Consider the following 17262-nt stretch of genomic DNA (forward strand, 5'->3'; position numbering starts at 1 on the left):
ATTAACACAGTGGACAATTCAAAATCTCAAGGACAAACTTTCCACACTGATTTTCATGCATTTCAGAACAAAATGAAAATCAACTGTTTTATTTAGATAATGCATCACATTGTATCTGTTTTTATTATCAAAGTTACATTATGAGCGTGTAGTGATGCAGCAGTAAGTCCAGACTGATTTGACAAGTCTGCTCAGCTTAACTGACAATGTAACTGACAATAAAAGCAGACAAGATATCACAGTAATATGTGAAGTAAAGCTGCTGCGAGCTGATTTTCATGCCATACTGAAATATTGAATGTGAATAATATTAAAAATAGAAATAAAAAGCAGTATGACATTCCGTTTTAAATGGCCAGGAGTGATGTACAGTAGATGTGATTTGTATAATGACTGGTGTGGTCCTTGATTAAAAAGATAACCAATGCGATATAAAGAGTCATATCCTCAATAAGTGAATGTGGCTGTTATCCCGCTCCATGGAGGTATTGGCTTTGACACATCAAAGATGGAGTCAATGGATCTGATTGGCTGCTGTGACTCTCTAAGTCCCTTGTGATTTTCCCTCTGATGCATCAAACAGGCTGGCAGGATCATCTGTCTGATTCACTTCTCCCAGTCTGCATGTTGAAGGAGAGCTTTTTATATACAGTTACACTACCTGTTAGACCTGGAATCACGCCGACCAGGCTGTGTGTTAGGTCAATCCACATTCACTGTAAATCACTGACGAATTGCAGGAGGAGGGGCTGGAAAAATGTGAAGTAAAATTATAGGCTGACTCTGAGGCCTGATATTAAGCCATTCTTGGGTACAATTTTGGATCTTATGGCGCTTGTAGAATAATGTATTCATATATATTTCTGTCTTCTATGCCTTCAAGCACAATGCTATCTTTATCTCTAAGCACATCGCGTTCCTTTCAACCAACATTTTTCCCACTGAAGCCATGTTAAGGGGGCGTTTTCACTGAATTTTTCCCCTTTGCAGCATCAGTAGCACAGAGCCAGCCTCCGACCAGACTCCGCTGTTCCTGCTTGCTGTGTGGGTTTTTTTTCCCTCAGGTTGGGAAACAAGATTACGCACAAGGACAGCAAATAAACACAACCAAAACAAAACCCGCCGTCTTTTCACCGGGGGGGGATCCGTCTGTCGTCCGTACAGGAGCACCTCGGGCCCGCGCGGATTCGCGAGAGAGGACAAAACAGGTAGAAACTTGGAGGATTTTTCATTTTTCATGCCTCGGCGCATATCCGGATTGACGGGGACGCTTTACTTTCCATGTCTGATGAGATTACACACATGCAGAGGATTGGAGGCTACATAAGAAAGGAAGCAGGCGGGCGGGGGCATGTTTAAAGAAATGGCTTGTTGCGGTTAATGTCTCTATTATAGAATAAAACGCTAAAGTGTCTCACAGAAGGTGTAAGTTATTGAATAATTTTGTGTACCTAGCTAAATTCAGCTAGCTTAAATGAACATATTTGTCCTCCGCTGAATTCGTGTTAATAAATAATTCCACTTCTCCGTGTAAACTAACGTTGCCGTGACCGGCTGTGCTACTATTTAAACAGCAGAAAAAAATCCCTGTTTAACGTCTGCGTAGCTACGTCGAGGAGGTGTTGCTTGCTTCCCTGTAACGTTTGACTCTGTAATTACAGTAACGTTTGCCTACATGGCTCCGGTCACATTCCCGTCTTTTTCCACTCGGTCCGTCCGCCGAACATGGCACGGTCAAGCCATATCCCTCCACCTTTAACGCCAGCGGTGAGCTGCGTGTTAGTTAGTGCATGCATGTAAATGATGTGTGAGCTCCAGCGGCGCTGCTTACAGGCCGCAGCCGATCAGACCGCTCACTGCTGGGACTTGTTTACATGGAAACCTCGGGGGAAGCGGTAACCTTTCCTCCGTTACATCCTCGGTCAATATATGGCTTAAAAGAAAAAGAATAACTGGGCTACATTATGGCTTCCTAGATACAAGTTGTGGACGTGACGTGTTTTTTCACTAGAACTTTACTATTCAGTTGTAAAAAAAAAAAAAAAAAAAAAAAAAAGTCAGAAACATGAGTCCAAATGAATGTCTCCCTCGTGCATATTTGATGTTAAGCAGCCAAACAACTCAAGACATCTTCGTAAATTAGTGGATATTAAATATATGAAACACTGAAGGTTTCATATGAAAACAGCCTCTCAAGTCCTTCCTCATTCATTTTTAATCATGTTGGAGGATCAGCTCACCACGTTGGTCTGATATTTGGAACAAACAAACAAACAAACAAACAAAACTATACAAAACCAACAAACAACACGCAGGACTGCAGCACTGACACTGAGATCATGGCTTCATTATTTTCTCTGAGAGTTTGGAAAGTTTCGCAGCTTTGGAGAGTTGACATTGAACAGATAGTAATGAAGGTATTTAACCGGCTTATTCCAGTATTCCCAGACTCAACTAACTTAAATCTTTAACCCAATAAAAGAAAACAAGAATTAAAGAACTATAGTTATATAGTTTAAATAATATCGTTTTATTTCTGCCACTGAAGATAAGTTTTTACATGTTCACATTACAATATAAAATTGACAACAAACATAATTGAACGGTTGAATGAATCATTTATGACTAATCCAATCAAAACATTGTAAACACTCTGTGGTGTGGTCACAACGTGCTGAGCGTTCAGAGAACTTTGACTCATGATTCAGTATTTCATAAATCCTGTCTATGATCCTGCCACCTGCTGTATTATACCTACATACTTCATTTAACTGTCATTTTGTATACACTTGAATGAAGTTAATTATCCAATGCAGTCACAAGGATTTATGGGAAAAGTAGTTCATTAACTGCAGCACTTCCAGTCAGTCATTGTAAGTGCTACAGTAATCTCCATCATGGTTTCATTTCTTTGGCAATTAAATCAAAATATCATTAGATCAGTTCAAGCCAAATGATATTAAAAAAAATAATAAAATAAAAAAAAATGTTGTACTCTGTGTCCAGAGCAGGATGTCAGCCAGAGGGGGAAAGAAGAAGGCCACCAAACTGTCCCGTTCAGCCCGGGCGGGTGTCATCTTCCCTGTGGGCAGGATGATGAGGTACCTCCGCACCGGCACGCACAAATACCGCATTGGCATGGGTGCACCCGTCTACATGGCAGCAGTCATCGAGTACCTGGCAGGTAGGGGGAACATCACATGATTGGATTTATCATACCTGTGTCCACTTCAGCTTTCAGCGTCTGTAACATGTTTCTGCATGTGTATCATTCCAGCTGTTAACATGTCTACACATGCACATCTCCTGTCCATCTGCTCATGTGCTGAAAATCAAACGTGCACTGTATGGTGTAAAGCTGGTTATAAAAAGCCATTAAATGAACTGTTTTTCATATCATATTTTACACATTGACATATTTGTTCCTACTTTTCATTTTTATATGTTTGTAATGAATGTACTAGTGTAATAATCCTGGATTATGTTGTGTTTAATATCCATTTCTTGTAATATTATTATTATTATGTACATATATATATATCGGTAATAATTCGGTAATAATTTTCATTTACAACATGTAACGCTTAATATGAGAAAAAGACAAAACACACACACTTACAAAACACTACAACTTATTTCAGTTGTCCTCCTGGATTACCATCTACAAAACACTAGGATCATAAATTATACATTTATGATCAAATTGAATTAGACAACAAACATTGTGTTTAAAAGAAGAGGATAGTGAAAAAAAACCCAACTTTTTTTTAACATGTCTTTGTTGTGTGTGTGTGTACAGATCACTGTTACAACAGTCCACATGTAAGATAGTTGGGTGTAATCCTCTCGACTGCTGTACTTGTGTTCTTGATGGGCTGAGAGTCACACAGTGGCTGCGTGTCTGATGGCTCTCCACTGTTTTCTGTCCTCTAAGCTGAGATCTTGGAGTTGGCAGGAAACGCAGCGCGAGACAACAAGAAAGGCAGAATAACTCCCAGGCACATCAAGCTGGCTGTGGCCAACGATGAGGAGCTCAACCAGGTAACACACAACAAACACAACTGCTCTACAAAGTGGCTGACTGCTGTTTGTGTGTAGGTGTTTACAGTTTAGGTAGTAGAGTCATCACGTGGGCTAGGTTCATTTCATGAGCCAGATGGCTTTTAAAAAGGAACATAATTTGGTGTTCACCCGAGTAAACAGGATCCTCTTGAAGTCACTGTCAGTTCACAATATAGTGAAGAGAAGAGTGAGGGGAAGCTCACCAGGACTTCTCAAGTGAATGACAGAAAGAAAACTATAAACTGTTTGTTATGTAACAGATTTTTATTGTCTGATTTCCAATTTAAAATATTGGTCAAAATAACCACCAATAAATTCATGTAAAAAGTAAAAGTAATGAGACCTGCTGTATACATTTTTTATTTACAGAATTATCATAGGCCCTGTCTACACCTGGTATTAACACGTGTCTCGAGTGATTCGATCACAAGTGGACAGCTTTAAGCACGTCTGTTTACACCTGGCATTAAGAGAGAGAGAGAGAGTTATGCACGTCTCCATTCAGAGACACTGTGCGCATTTACACACAAGACACAACAGCATAACTTCATTGATTATTTAAATCTCCAACACACCGACAGCAGCGGTCAGGATCTAATGTTCATTAATGTTCTGTGTTCTTCTACACATCCAAAGCAGCCGTCCTCCTGATATATCCTGAGCTCATCATGTCGAGCAGCACATCAAAACTAAAAACTGTCGTTATCAACTTAACTGGACAGAGGAAACTATGCAGCTACGTTTAACTTCTGAAATGTTTTTTTAGACAGATAAGCGAAAAATTAATGGTTCTATTGTAATTGTTGATTTGAAGAGGGAAACCGGTCAGGAGAACGTGAAAAACAGCAAAAAACGGGACGTTTTTAATTCACATGAAAAATGAAATAATTTGTTTATCCTGTTATCAGACCAGTTGAACAGCTTTGGATGGAGGGTCCTGTGTCTAGTCTGCTGGAAAATAGAGAACATCAGTTGATTAGGTGGTCCTTCAGTATGGTCCAGGACGCATTGCATTTACACTGCTAAATGAATGTGGTCACATGTGGCCCAGACCACCTCCAAATGTGGTCTGAATGATTGGATCTCAATCTGTCCGCAATGCGTCTTGAGTGCGTTCACACCTGTACTCAGAGCTGTCCACTTGTGATCAGATCACCTGAGACGGATGTTAATACCAGGTGTAAACAGGACCACAGTTAGCTACAGCAGCAGAGCTTAAAGGGAAAATTCACCACTGTGAATATGATGATTTCTTAAAGCTATGTCACCTATGTAGTAGAAATGTCCAAATGTTTTTGAAATTGATGCCCTATGACTAGAGAAAACTGAGAAAAAGGCTGTAGATTCCCCATACTGCTCTTGAGGGGGAATCCTACAACAACCAGAATGCACTGCGCGCATCACGTCCACTCAGACTAACTGTGTCTACTGATGGTGTGTTTATGGCCAGCAGAGTGGCCATTTAGCAAAGACTGAACAGCATTATATCTTTTTACTGAGGCTTATTTTCATTTACAAAACGTTTAACCTCATCCTGTCTGGATATATTGTACCAGTGTGCAAGGATCATAAAACAAACAGCGCGCTGAAGTCAGTTATGTTGATCATTACAAACTTATTGAGAGCTGCATGGCTGCACACAAGCCAGAGCCACCAATGAATAGTCAAAAAAGTCAAAACACCTCTGTGTCTGCTGTCTCCATTTGAGCTTGTTTTGGGAAACAATCGTGGATGAAGCGGTGAAAAACTGCAACCAACCACTGCGTCTTTTACCTATTTCTGACAATGATGAGTCAGACCCCGGATTGTGCTCAAACTGGATGCAGGCACAAAAGTTAACTTCAAATTAACAGGTAACTTAACACTGCTGTTCACTGTTCTGTATTCAGAGTTAAAATCCGATATAAAGTTCTGTCAGAAAACACATTCAGGTTTACCAAAGCACCGCAAAGCAGAGTTTTCAGTCTGTCTCCATTCTCTCTGACGATCCTCACCGGTCACTGGTCAATGCTGCAAAGCTTTCAGCTTTCTTTCAGCTGCCGTTGTAACGCAGCTTCCTCCTCCACACTGTTATCTGATTCCACAGCATGATATGCAGCCTTGTATCATGTCACTAGTTTTCTTCCAGATATGATGATATTTTAAAGTATTTAGTAGTATGATATTTTAGTGTCTGATTTTCCCTACCGCTAGTGTGTTTTGACGTTCCTTGAAGGCACCACTACCTATACAGCCTGCAGTTCTTCCCTGACCCCAACTACTGAACGTCACTGTACGCATCAAATGATGACGCTGGTGCTGGAAGAACAGATTTTGCAGCTGTTCCCCAGAGACACAGAGACTGTATAGTTGTTTTTCACACTATATCCCCAATTTGGATTGATTGAGATAAGGTTGAAAATCAGCAAAGTGGTCCTTGAACAAATTCAAGTATTTTGCTGACCAGGAACTGGATCCAAAATGGAAGCAGATATCAGAACATCCCTAATCTACACATCCAGCACACACACACACAGAGCAACATTAGCATTCATTTGGACTCATCCAGCAAATATAAAGGAACTGATTAGTGCAGCTTTAAATGAGTTGTTTGCTTGCTCACTGGTGGGAAAGCGTCTCCTCACAGGGAGTGAAGCTGAAAAATGGAAGAATCAAGTACAAATGGGCTCAGAGAAAGCTGGACTCACTGACACCCCCATAACCCCAGCCCACATTCAAATGAGTGACACTCCCCAGCGTGGTCTCTAAGTAATGAAGACCTCAACGTTCAAAGACATATCTCTCTCTCTGCTCTCCGGGGTTGCCAGTGGATCAGGTTGCCTGCTGCACCTTTAACCTCATCTAGTCATTACAAACATGTTAAGCAGCAGATCTTTGTTCACATTCTCAGAACTTTAAAGCAAAGATGGTAGAGTTTACAGAGATATCTTGTGTCGGGGGAAACCTTTTGACAACATGTCTAAATGTTGAACAAGACATTCATATCTTTCCAAAGATGCAGCCATAAGAAATGGTGTTTGAATTTTGTTAGAGTTGCAGAAACACTGTTACGTTAGTTACTGTCCTGTCATGATGATGTGACATTTTATTAGAGTCTTTCCCCTGGAGTGTGAGGCATGTGTGTGGTGATACTGTAGGTGTCAGCTGACAGCAGGTGGTGTGTGTTGCAGCTAATATTTCAGAGGGTGTGAAGTACCCCAACACTGAAGTTAACCTCAGCTGGGAACAACCACAGCTGCTACACACACACACACACACACACGACACATCCGTGTGTGTGTGTGTGTTAAGTGTTATTGTATGATGTGTAACAGTCCACAGTCAAACTCTATTTCTGAAATGTCCTCTCCGTCAGCTTTTGCGGGGCGTGACCATATCAAATGGAGGGGTTCTGCCTCGGATCCACCCAGAGCTGCTCTCCAAGAAGAGGGGAGGCCGGGTGAAAGTGGATAGCCAGGCGTCCGTCCCCGAGAAGCAGGAAGAACGCTCCAAGAGCAAGAAACTCGTCAAATCCTTCAAAAAGGTCAAAGGCAAACGAGGCCGCAAGCCAAAGGTTGGTCCGCTCAACATAATGATTTTGGTGGTTATTAAGGCCTCAGTATACTTCCAACAAAGTGCCTTCTGACTGAGAACCTCTGCGATCAGAAAAACTAAAACTATTTTTTGTAACAAAATCAAGACTTTACACAGTGATTGGCCAAGTGTGCAGAGGTGTCCAAAGTAGTGTTCTTCACACAGCTGCTTCTCTCACTTTTCATGTGCACAACTGTCCCAACTGTCGTGACTACAAAGACACACAACACACAGAATTGTAACCTGCCGTCTGGTGTGGCCGAAAACAGGTAAAAGACTTTTGCCTGTAGACATGAGTCATACAAACCAGTCTGTTAGAAGCATACTGAGGCCTCTAGTGGTGCATGGAACACATCAGAAGCTGATATGTTGATAACTTCTTTCATACTGTTATCTATTATTAACTTCCTGTCATCACATAGAAAATGTCCAGTGCAAAGACACTCATGTCAAACACAAATACACTTAATTCAATCTATTGAAATTCTAACTTTTCAAATTTCTGTTCTATTTTATTCCTTTTCATCATGGCGTTCACTGGAAAATGTACAATATTAGTGTGAATACCTGAGTTTCAGTTCAGATTCCAAAACAATACTTTTTGAAATAACAGCTTGGGAAATGTAAACATTTTTTAATCTCAAGTCAAAGTCCACTTTTTCTGGAGCTTTCAACTGCATCTCATGGCAGGACTTCAGTCAAGTTCATGAGAAGTTCAAGTCTGAGCAGCTCAGAGATCAAGTCCAAACACATGAAACTGAACTCAAGATGAGATGTGGTTGAAAGCTCTGGAAAAGGCCACTTAGTGCTTCTTGAGTTATGGTTACTGATTAGTTCAAATATTTCCAAGGTCAAATAGTTCAAATTTCCAAGGTCAAAAAAAGAACTTTCATGCTCAACATACTAACTGATTTTTTGCATATAATGAAATCTGCCTAACTTGTGTTAAATGAAGAACTTTGACCAAATCAAATCAAGTCTAAAGTTAGAAAGCTGTCCTGAGTGCCACAGACACATTTCTGTCAATACTGAAAAAGATTTCTTTAATCCTGTTGTGATGTAAGTGGGGTTTAATTGTTTCATTTTTCCTCCATCTGGCAAAGAGCACAGACAATGACAAAGAGTCTGTACCAAACTCCACAGTGGAAGACGGTCCTGGAGACGGATTCACCATCCTCTCAGCAAAGAGCTTGTTCCTCGGACAAAAGGTAACACTGAAGACCAGAGCTGAGGCTGCTGATAGTTCCTGTGTCAATATGTATCATGTCACATAAAGCATATACAGAATGTTGTCTCACCCGATGCTGATGACTGTGTGAATCCACAGCTTTCACTAACAGAGAGTGAAATCAGCAAAATCGGAACAATCAAGGTGGAGGGGATAATAAATCCGACAAATGCAGAGATGGACCTCAAAGACGGTGTAGGTGAGGAGGCAGTGTTAACATGTATTTTATATTCTTACCAAGTTCTCATGTTTCCTCTGCTCACCTGCTGCTGCTGTGTTGTGCCTGTAGGCAACGCTCTGGAGAAAGCTGGAGGCCGAGAATTCCTGGACGGAGTCAAAGAGCTGCGGAAAGCACAGGGGCCTTTGGAGGTAGCATCAGGTACGTAGGAAGCTAGTGCTGTTTGACAGGGAGTTTGAGATTAGTGTTTTAAATGGAGCCTCAGTGCCAACTGATGCTCCACTGTGAGTGAAGGGACATAAATGTGCTGATCCATCCCTGCACTACTGTCTACAGGCTGTTTAATAGCTTCCTTCCTGCTGCGCTCGCTGCCCTCCATCAACACCTTTCACTGACAGATTATTGTTTGGTTTCTCTTTGTGCTTTTTAAAACTTTATGAGTAATGAATCCAGCAGATTGACATGAGCAGACAAAAACAGAACAAATGCAGCAGTGTGAGGAGATGTATTATGGGGCCTGAAAAAATAGAAAATATTATAAATATAGAGTGGTCAGTACTGTGTCACTGCAGTGCCAGACAGAAATAATGAATTATTAGATGACAAAAACATCTTTCTAAAGCAAAGTGATCCAACATTACAAAAGCGGATGTTGGTCAAGCTGATGTGCAGGCATCTCCACAGAGGTAGAGGACAGAACACGTTCCATAATAGGTGATGTTCACCTGCACTCCAACTTGCCTGAAAATGCTGATCAGCTGCTACTTTTAGTTTTATTTCATTTTTTTCTCAGTTTTTTAGATTTTGATTTGAATTTTGATTTTGTAACATTTAAACTGCAGTCTTTCAGATGAAGGAGTTACAAGTCCCCCTGTGGAGAACAGACTGTCTGTACATGATTTCATTTCTTTTGTACCCCTGAGAAGAATCTAGACAAGACAGACAAGAACATTGGTGAATATGACAACTTCTCTTAAAGGTGCAGTGTTTAGAATTTTGTGGCATCTAGCAAAATGGACATTGCAGAAATGGAATATAATATTGATAAGTGTGTTTTAATTAGCGTATAAACCCATGAAAATTAGAATTGTTGTGTTTTCGTTATGATGAGCGTTTTATATCTACACATGGAGTGGGTCCTCTTCCACACAGCCTGCCATTTTGCACAGCCATGTTTCTACGGTAGCCCAGAATGGACAAAGCACTGGCTCTAGAGTTGGCCTTTCGGGTTTTTAGTGATTTTTGTGGCCACCATAGGTTCTCTTACACGCTTGGAGGGGAGGGTGAGGGGAGGGGTACTCAGTTGGTTGCAATCTCCAACCTCACTGCTGGATGCCACTAAATCTTACACTCTCGTCCTCTAACCCCCCTGTGAGTGTCACAAGATAAAATATGTTACTTTTGCGTCTTTATTATGAAATCAAACAGAATAGGTTTGCAATCAAAATATAGATTTGAGAGTAAAACTATTGACACTGCAATCAAAAAATATTTTATTGCAAATAAAATAAATTTGTGATTAAAATACAGAAGTTTCATTTGTGAATCCAGAAGTTTTGCTTGCTGTTGAGCTGCATTTCGTGGGCGGGACCTACGTTGAAAGATATAAGAAATGTCTCTATTGGCCAGTCTCAAATGGAGTGACAGCTTGGCAACATCCATGTTAGTAATCGAGAGAGGGAGTTTTGAAGTCCATGGAGAAGACAGAGCGGGAGTGGAGACAGAAAATTAATGCACAGGTACGTTTACACATAACTTCTGTCCTAGTAATCGCAAGAATGTTATGTTAGGTGCATGTGGATTGCTTTTGTTTAACAATCTGTGATGTTGTAATTGGTTGCAAGCAGGCTGACAAAACAATACGAATTTTTAACCCACATTTCAACATCACAGATTGTTAAACAAAAGCAATCCACATGCACCAGTTCAAACATAACATTCTTGCCGTTACTAGGACAGAAGTTATGTGTGGACATGGATGTTGCCACTCCGTTTGAGACTGGCCAATAGAGATGTATTTTACATCTTTCAGCGTAGGTTCCGTCCACAAAATTCAGTTCAACAGCAAGCAAAACTTTTGGACATGCAAACCAAAGTTTTTGATTCACATTTTAATCACAAATGTATTTTACTTGCAATAAAACATTTTTTGATTGCAGTGTCAGTAGTTTTGCTTTCAAGTCTTTTTTTTTATTGCAAACCTTTTCTGCTGGATTGCACAGTAAAGATGCAAAAGTAACTCCATAAAAATGTGTTGTGACATGATTAACAGAATAGGAAAGCAAAAGACACAAGAAATTTATGCTACGCAAGATAATGGTTGTTTTTTCTCTTTAGGCCTCTAAATATATTCATCTAAATCACTTACTGGATTAACTGGTCAAAACAAATGCAAGTAGACGTTGGGAACCACTGCTTCCATCACTCATATGTGCCGCAGAATGAATGTATTATAAGTTCAGACTATGTGTTTGTGTGTGTGCATCCTGCAGTGGCAGTGAGCCAGGCCAGTGGGATGGCAGCGCGCTTCATCATCCACTGTAACGTCCCTCAGTGGGGTTCAGAAAAGTGTGAGGACCAGCTAGAAAAGACAGTGAAGAACTGCCTCTCAGCAGCAGAGGAGAAGAAGCTCAAGTCTGTGGCTTTCCCTTCGCTTCCTGCTGGACGGTGAGGACTCGCTGTACTTCAAACCCTCTGTGTGTCAATCAGTGCTGTAACTGTAAAGGTTTGCTTCACTCAAAGTTGACAAGCACGTCAGGAGAGCCGAGTTCCTCCTGACTTTGAGAGTTGACGTCTGTCCAGCTGTTGAGAGGCCCCAGATGTTAGTTTCAGTGCACTTTGAACATAACAAGTCTGAACTGTCAGATTAACATGAAGACTACAGCAGCATGAGATTTATTACACATTGTGTTTCTCCACCCTAAAATCCCCATAATATGTTTATTATTTAATCACCATCTCTCACGCAAAGAAAATAAAGTCAACTATAAAACGCTGTGAAACAGCCAGATTGAAGTTGTTCTCAGATCACATCAGTCTATAAAAACAATTTTCCCCCTCACAGTGCAGTTGGCAAGAATGAAAATATAAATATATAGCAAAACGCTTTACATACATGTGTGTTGAGTCTTGTAATTCTTTATAAAACACTCAGCAGACTTCTCTATCTAATGAATTGATGATAAAATGTATCAGTGGATTTACTGTGAGGAGCAGATGGTCATTCATTAAGACTTCAACAGCAAAACAGGTTTCAGCGTCCATCAGTGATGCAATCTGAGAGAGAACAAACACTCTTCTTCCTTCATATCATCACTTTTCATCTCACTGCTGTTCTGCAGCAGCGACAGAGTTCCTGCTGTGAACCAGCTGGCTCTCTCTGTAACTGACCTTTCATCTCTGAATGAAGCCGTGAGGAGCATTTATGTCACTTAGGTAAACAGGTAAACATTTACCTGTATCTTTAACAGATAGATGGAGGCAGCACACTTACATGTAACATGTATTACATGTCTGAAAAGGGTTATAACAGTTGTGGTTGGTTGTTTTGAATATCAAGAGTTGTTCTGTAATGGCTGCTGGGGTTAAAGGACGTGTTCACAATTTTTCTTAAAACAACAGTCAGGAGCCCAAATGAACATTGAAACATGTTTATCTTGCTGTAATCATTCCTCCTGTTCATACTGACCATTAGAAGATCCCTTCATAATGCACTTACAATGGAAGTGATGGGGGACAAAATCCACAGTCCTCCTGTGCAAAAATGTATTTAAAAGTTGATGTGAAGCTAATATGAAGCTTCAGCGTCCAAATGAGTCAAATCAAGTAGATATCTTTCAACGTTACAGTCTTTTTAGTGCCAAAGTCCCTCTTTTTGTTACTATACTTCCACTACAGCTCAACAGGGGAACACTGTCTGAGGAAACACAAAGAGGGAATTTGATGCTAAAAAGACTGTAAATGTGTCAGATATCCACTTGATATGACTAACTCAGACTGCTGAAGCCTCATAAACTTAGCACAAAAAGTAAGGAAATTTGTGTTTGGTAGATTATTTCTTTGTTGTAACAGTGCCTCTTGGCAATAAATCTTATACCGTTAGGAAGCCTGTTTATTTCCCTTTTAAATAGTGCCACATTTGTAAGGAACATGCATTTGTGGGATGAGCAGCAGAGCCGAGTATGTGGGTTGTGCCCATGAAAAATATGCCAAATCTTCTCTGCCAATGCCAAACAGCTTATTTTGCTGTTGCTATTGACTCTTGTTTTGAGCTTCTGGTACCCCCAGGTGCTGCCAGGAGGCCTGCCATGACTGCCCTTCACCATCAGGCCCTTTTGCACTGGTGTCGGCAACACGTGCACTGGAACATGTGGAGGGATGTTATGTTCAGCGATGAGTCCAGATTCTGCCTACGGCAGTTGGATTGTAGGGTCAAAGTGTGGAGAAGATGCGGAGAACGCTATGCTGATTGCTGCACCGACAGAGTCACGTCATTTGGTGGAGGCAGTGTGATGGTGTGGAGCAGCATCTCCCTCACTGGAAAAACAAGGCTTGTCATCATCAGAGGCAATCTCAATACAGAGAGATATCGAGATGAGATTCTGCAACCAGTGGCAATCCCATATCTCCACAGTCTGGGACCGAACTCTGTCCTCCAAGATGACAACGCTTGCCCCCACAGAGCGGGGTTTATCAGAGACTACCTCCAGAATTTAGGAGTGGAGAGGATGCCAGCAGTCCTGACCTCAACCCCATTGAACACTTGTGGGATCAGCTTGGACGTGTTGTTCATGCCAGAGTGACCAACACAACCACGTTGGCTGACTTGCGACAAATGCTGGTTGAAGAATGGGATGCCATCTCACAGCGGTGTGTGACCAGGCTGGTGACCAGCATGAGGAGGAGGTGCCAGGCTGTTGTGGCTCTGTATGGTTCTTCCACGTGCTACTGAGGCTCCTGTTTGTTAAATGAATAAATTGTTAAATTGCCAATATGTCTTGTTTCTTCAAACTTCAATCTTCTAATCCACCAAACACCAAACAAGAGTCAATGGCAGAATAAGCTGTTTGGCATTGGCAGAGAAGATTTGGCATATTTTTCATGGGTGCAACCCACATACTCAGCTCTGCTGCTCATCCCACAAATGCATGTTCCTTACTGCAAAGTGGCACCAATCAAAAGGAAAATAAACAGGCTTTCCAATGGTACAAGATTTATTGCCAAGAAGAATTGTTACAACAAAGAAATAATCTACCAAACACAAATTTCCTTACTTTTTGTGCTAAGTTTATAAGCTTCACACTGTGGATTTTGGCCTCCATCACTTACATTGAAAGTACATTTGAAGGGGATCTTTTAATAGCTAGTATGAACAGGAGGAATGACTACAGCGAGGAAAACCTCTTTCACTGTTCATATGGACACCTGACTGTTGTTTTAAGACACACTTGAAAAATTATAAACCTGTCCTTCAAGGCTGTAAATAGACACTGCATGAAAAAACACAGCCTCCATTTGAACAACCAGTCTGTCGACACATGATCTTTGCAGCCAAAGAGTTGCCGCCTGATAAAATTGAGAGTTGTAAAATCTTGTCTGTGCAGTGTTTTGGTGATGAGCTTTAAAACTAATGGATCTGGACTTCCTGGAGAATGTGAAGATGATGTCAGACTGAATGAAGTGGAATGAAATGAATGTAAAAGCTGTTGGGTCACAACCACAATTTCATGCAACTTTGAAAACATCAACAGCAGTTATGACAGTTGTGACATTTCACAGTTCATGTACATGAGTCTTCAGCAATGAAAACACTGTTAAAAAGTCTTTTATTGGCGGCTGTTGCTCACTACAAATTCGTTTGCCATGTCTAACCTGAATCTCTTTTACAGGAATGGGTTCCCAAAGCAAACAGCCGCCCAGCTCATCCTCAAGGCCATCTCCAACCATTTTGTGTCGTCCACCAGCTCCTCTCTGAAAAACATTTACTTTGTGCTGTTTGACAGTGAGAGCATTGGAATATACCTTCAGGAAATGGCCAAGCTGGACGCCAAGTGAGGATTCCTGTTTTAAGGGGTGTTTTTCTAACTGTTGTTTGTTGCTGATGGTGTAGATAGGTGATGACAGTAGAGGGTTTGATGTGGAATTTGTCTCGGTAACAGAGGAAAAAAAATATTTGTGAGTGGAGTGCTGTTCACATTTATGTTACACTGTCCCTTCAAGAGATTGCATTCTTTATCAATTAGATAATTTAAATCCGTACAGTCTGCCATTATGGTTCCTTGTTTCACTGATGTTTTTACATTCCATGTACAAATATAACAGTTTTTTTTCCTGGCCTCTGTAGTTTCTGATACAGTTAGTTTACTAAAAAAAACTGTGGTTCTCATTCTGCTTTGAAATAAAAACTCAGATGTTTTACACCAGAGACCATTTTCTTTTGTCTCACTTAAGAGGATATTGTTAGAGGAATGACTTAATTGGAGAAAGAGTGTTAGACAGCAGAAATCACTTGTACTTCTACTACAGAACATTCTGAGGCTATAACAGTAGCTGATAACCTGACTGGTCAAGTGAGGAGAAACTCTTAGAGGATAATGGATGTGTTAGTCTATGTTTTTCTTACTGTCAACAAATCCCATGTTCAGACTCAAACAAACAGTGTTAGTCCGTCTCTTATACTTCCTGACTCCCTACTCTGTCTGCGGCACTCAGCTCCAATCTACTGAAGATGTAAATCATACAGAAGGCTCTGTAATTTTCTAAAACAGCTGGTCACTTGTAGTTTTTATGAATCCACATTTGGTGCTCTAGTGAGTATTTCTGGCAGCAGGACAGTGTGAGCGTGTGTGTGTGTGTGTGACTTAGTTAAACTAAACTACAGTGTTCATGATGATGAAGAAACATGTCACCCAGTGCAACAGTGTGGCTCACTGATGTGTTTTTAATAGTTTTTGGACAACAATGGAACTCGACAGTATAGAGGGAGAAGATATATCAAACATGAGATTTGTTGACTTGAAGGAAAATATAGAATATCACCAGACTTGTCCTTTAAAAATAACTCCTAACTTAAAGGGGACCTATTATACTTTTCCTTATTTTCATGTCATATATAATGTGATGTTGGATGTTCATATTAAACGTGGCCAAAGCGTCAAATAATGAGGTAAACATATGTAGAAGTAATCCCTGTGATCAAAAAGCACTGACTCAGACTGCTCTGATCACTCAGTTTCCAACATTTTTTTTTCTACTTTAAGCACAAGCTGACATCGGCTCGTGTTGTATTTCTTTATAGAGTCATCGGCTTAAAGAGACAGGAGCTAAGACTGACTGTTAGATACAGAGGCCAAACTGACGGGCTGCATAGAGGGCCAGTATAAGATAAATAAGAGTTTTTTGAACTGTGAATCATGCAAAGCTACTCTAGTGGAGTCCCAGAATAATAATATAGAGCTGGAAATGAGCATCATAGGTCCCCTTTTAAGAGTCTAAGGCTTTTGGTCTGAGACTGATTCACAAAGCATTTTAGTTCTAAAATCAGTCAGCAGCTGCAGAGATACCCCGAGCCATGTAAGAATTGTATAAAAATACAATAATGACATTTTAAGAGTATATTCTGCTAATGGTGAGTTAATAAGGATTTAGTCAGTTTACTTACAAATTACCATCACTGGTACTCTGCAACTTGTGACTGATAAACCAAAACTGTGCTCTCCAGACCCCAATTTGTTTGACAGTTCATGTGGTATACATGAAACAGTCACCAACTGCAATAAATAAATGAATTAATCTGATTTGATGGATGATCAGGTAGAACTGGTGCTATATGAACCATCAGAGGATGAAGATTTATACAGTTAAGTGGAATTAAAGTTCCTCGTCATGCCCCTGTATACTGATGAATATTTTATTTCACATTCTCTGACTGACAAAGGCCAGTCATAGTGATGTTTAGAAAGACTCCTGCTGGTAACATAGGATCCTTAGTGAATACAGCCTTTATTTCATGGGGGTAAAAAAAGAAATGACACAAAACCATTCTTTACATTATATTTATTACATTGTAAAAAGTACATTACCTTTCATTTATATATACACATTATATTCATGTAATTTTCTGTTCAAGCAAGAATCAGCTCCTGATATATGGAAGAGTCCCGTACAACAACTGAACACACAGCTTACAAAATGTCTGAATCTTCCGGCTGTCTCATGTTGG

At 40.4% G+C, this 17262-nt stretch overlaps 1 protein-coding gene across 6 annotated transcripts; it reads left to right on the forward strand.

Moving 5' to 3' along the window:
* Positions 1-885: 885 nt before the first annotated feature.
* LOC122997275 (core histone macro-H2A.2) lies at positions 886-15458 on the forward strand. Of its 6 annotated transcripts, none has more exons than XM_044373320.1 (9): positions 886-1064; positions 3007-3184; positions 3935-4041; positions 7418-7615; positions 8739-8843; positions 8963-9062; positions 9153-9242; positions 11534-11708; positions 14930-15458. In XM_044373320.1, the coding sequence occupies exons 2-9, from the start codon at positions 3013-3015 to the stop codon at positions 15093-15095; spliced, it is 1113 nt and encodes a 370-aa protein (XP_044229255.1). In that variant the 5' UTR covers positions 886-1064; positions 3007-3012; the 3' UTR covers positions 15096-15458. The 6 variants fall into 6 exon arrangements, with proteins under 6 accessions (XP_044229255.1, XP_044229256.1, XP_044229253.1 ...); XM_044373321.1 differs by having other exon boundaries at positions 887-1044; positions 3012-3184; XM_044373318.1 differs by having other exon boundaries at positions 890-1208.
* The last annotated feature ends 1804 nt before the right edge of the window (positions 15459-17262 follow it).

Source organism: Thunnus albacares, chromosome 14 (assembly GCF_914725855.1).
Source record: "Thunnus albacares chromosome 14, fThuAlb1.1, whole genome shotgun sequence".
Classification (NCBI taxonomy): Eukaryota; Metazoa; Chordata; class Actinopteri; order Scombriformes; family Scombridae; genus Thunnus; species Thunnus albacares.

Bases quoted from the DNA above. Each gene is read 5' to 3' on its own strand.
- LOC122997275 (XM_044373317.1), top strand. From the start codon at position 1,726: ATGGCACGGTCAAGCCATATCCCTCCACCTTTAACGCCAGCG. The intron at 1,768-3,006 runs GTGAGCTGCGTG...CTCTGTGTCCAG, and splicing joins CTCCACCTTTAACGCCAGCG to AGCAGGATGTCAGCCAGAGG. The intron at 4,042-7,417 runs GTAACACACAAC...CCTCTCCGTCAG, and splicing joins ACGATGAGGAGCTCAACCAG to CTTTTGCGGGGCGTGACCAT.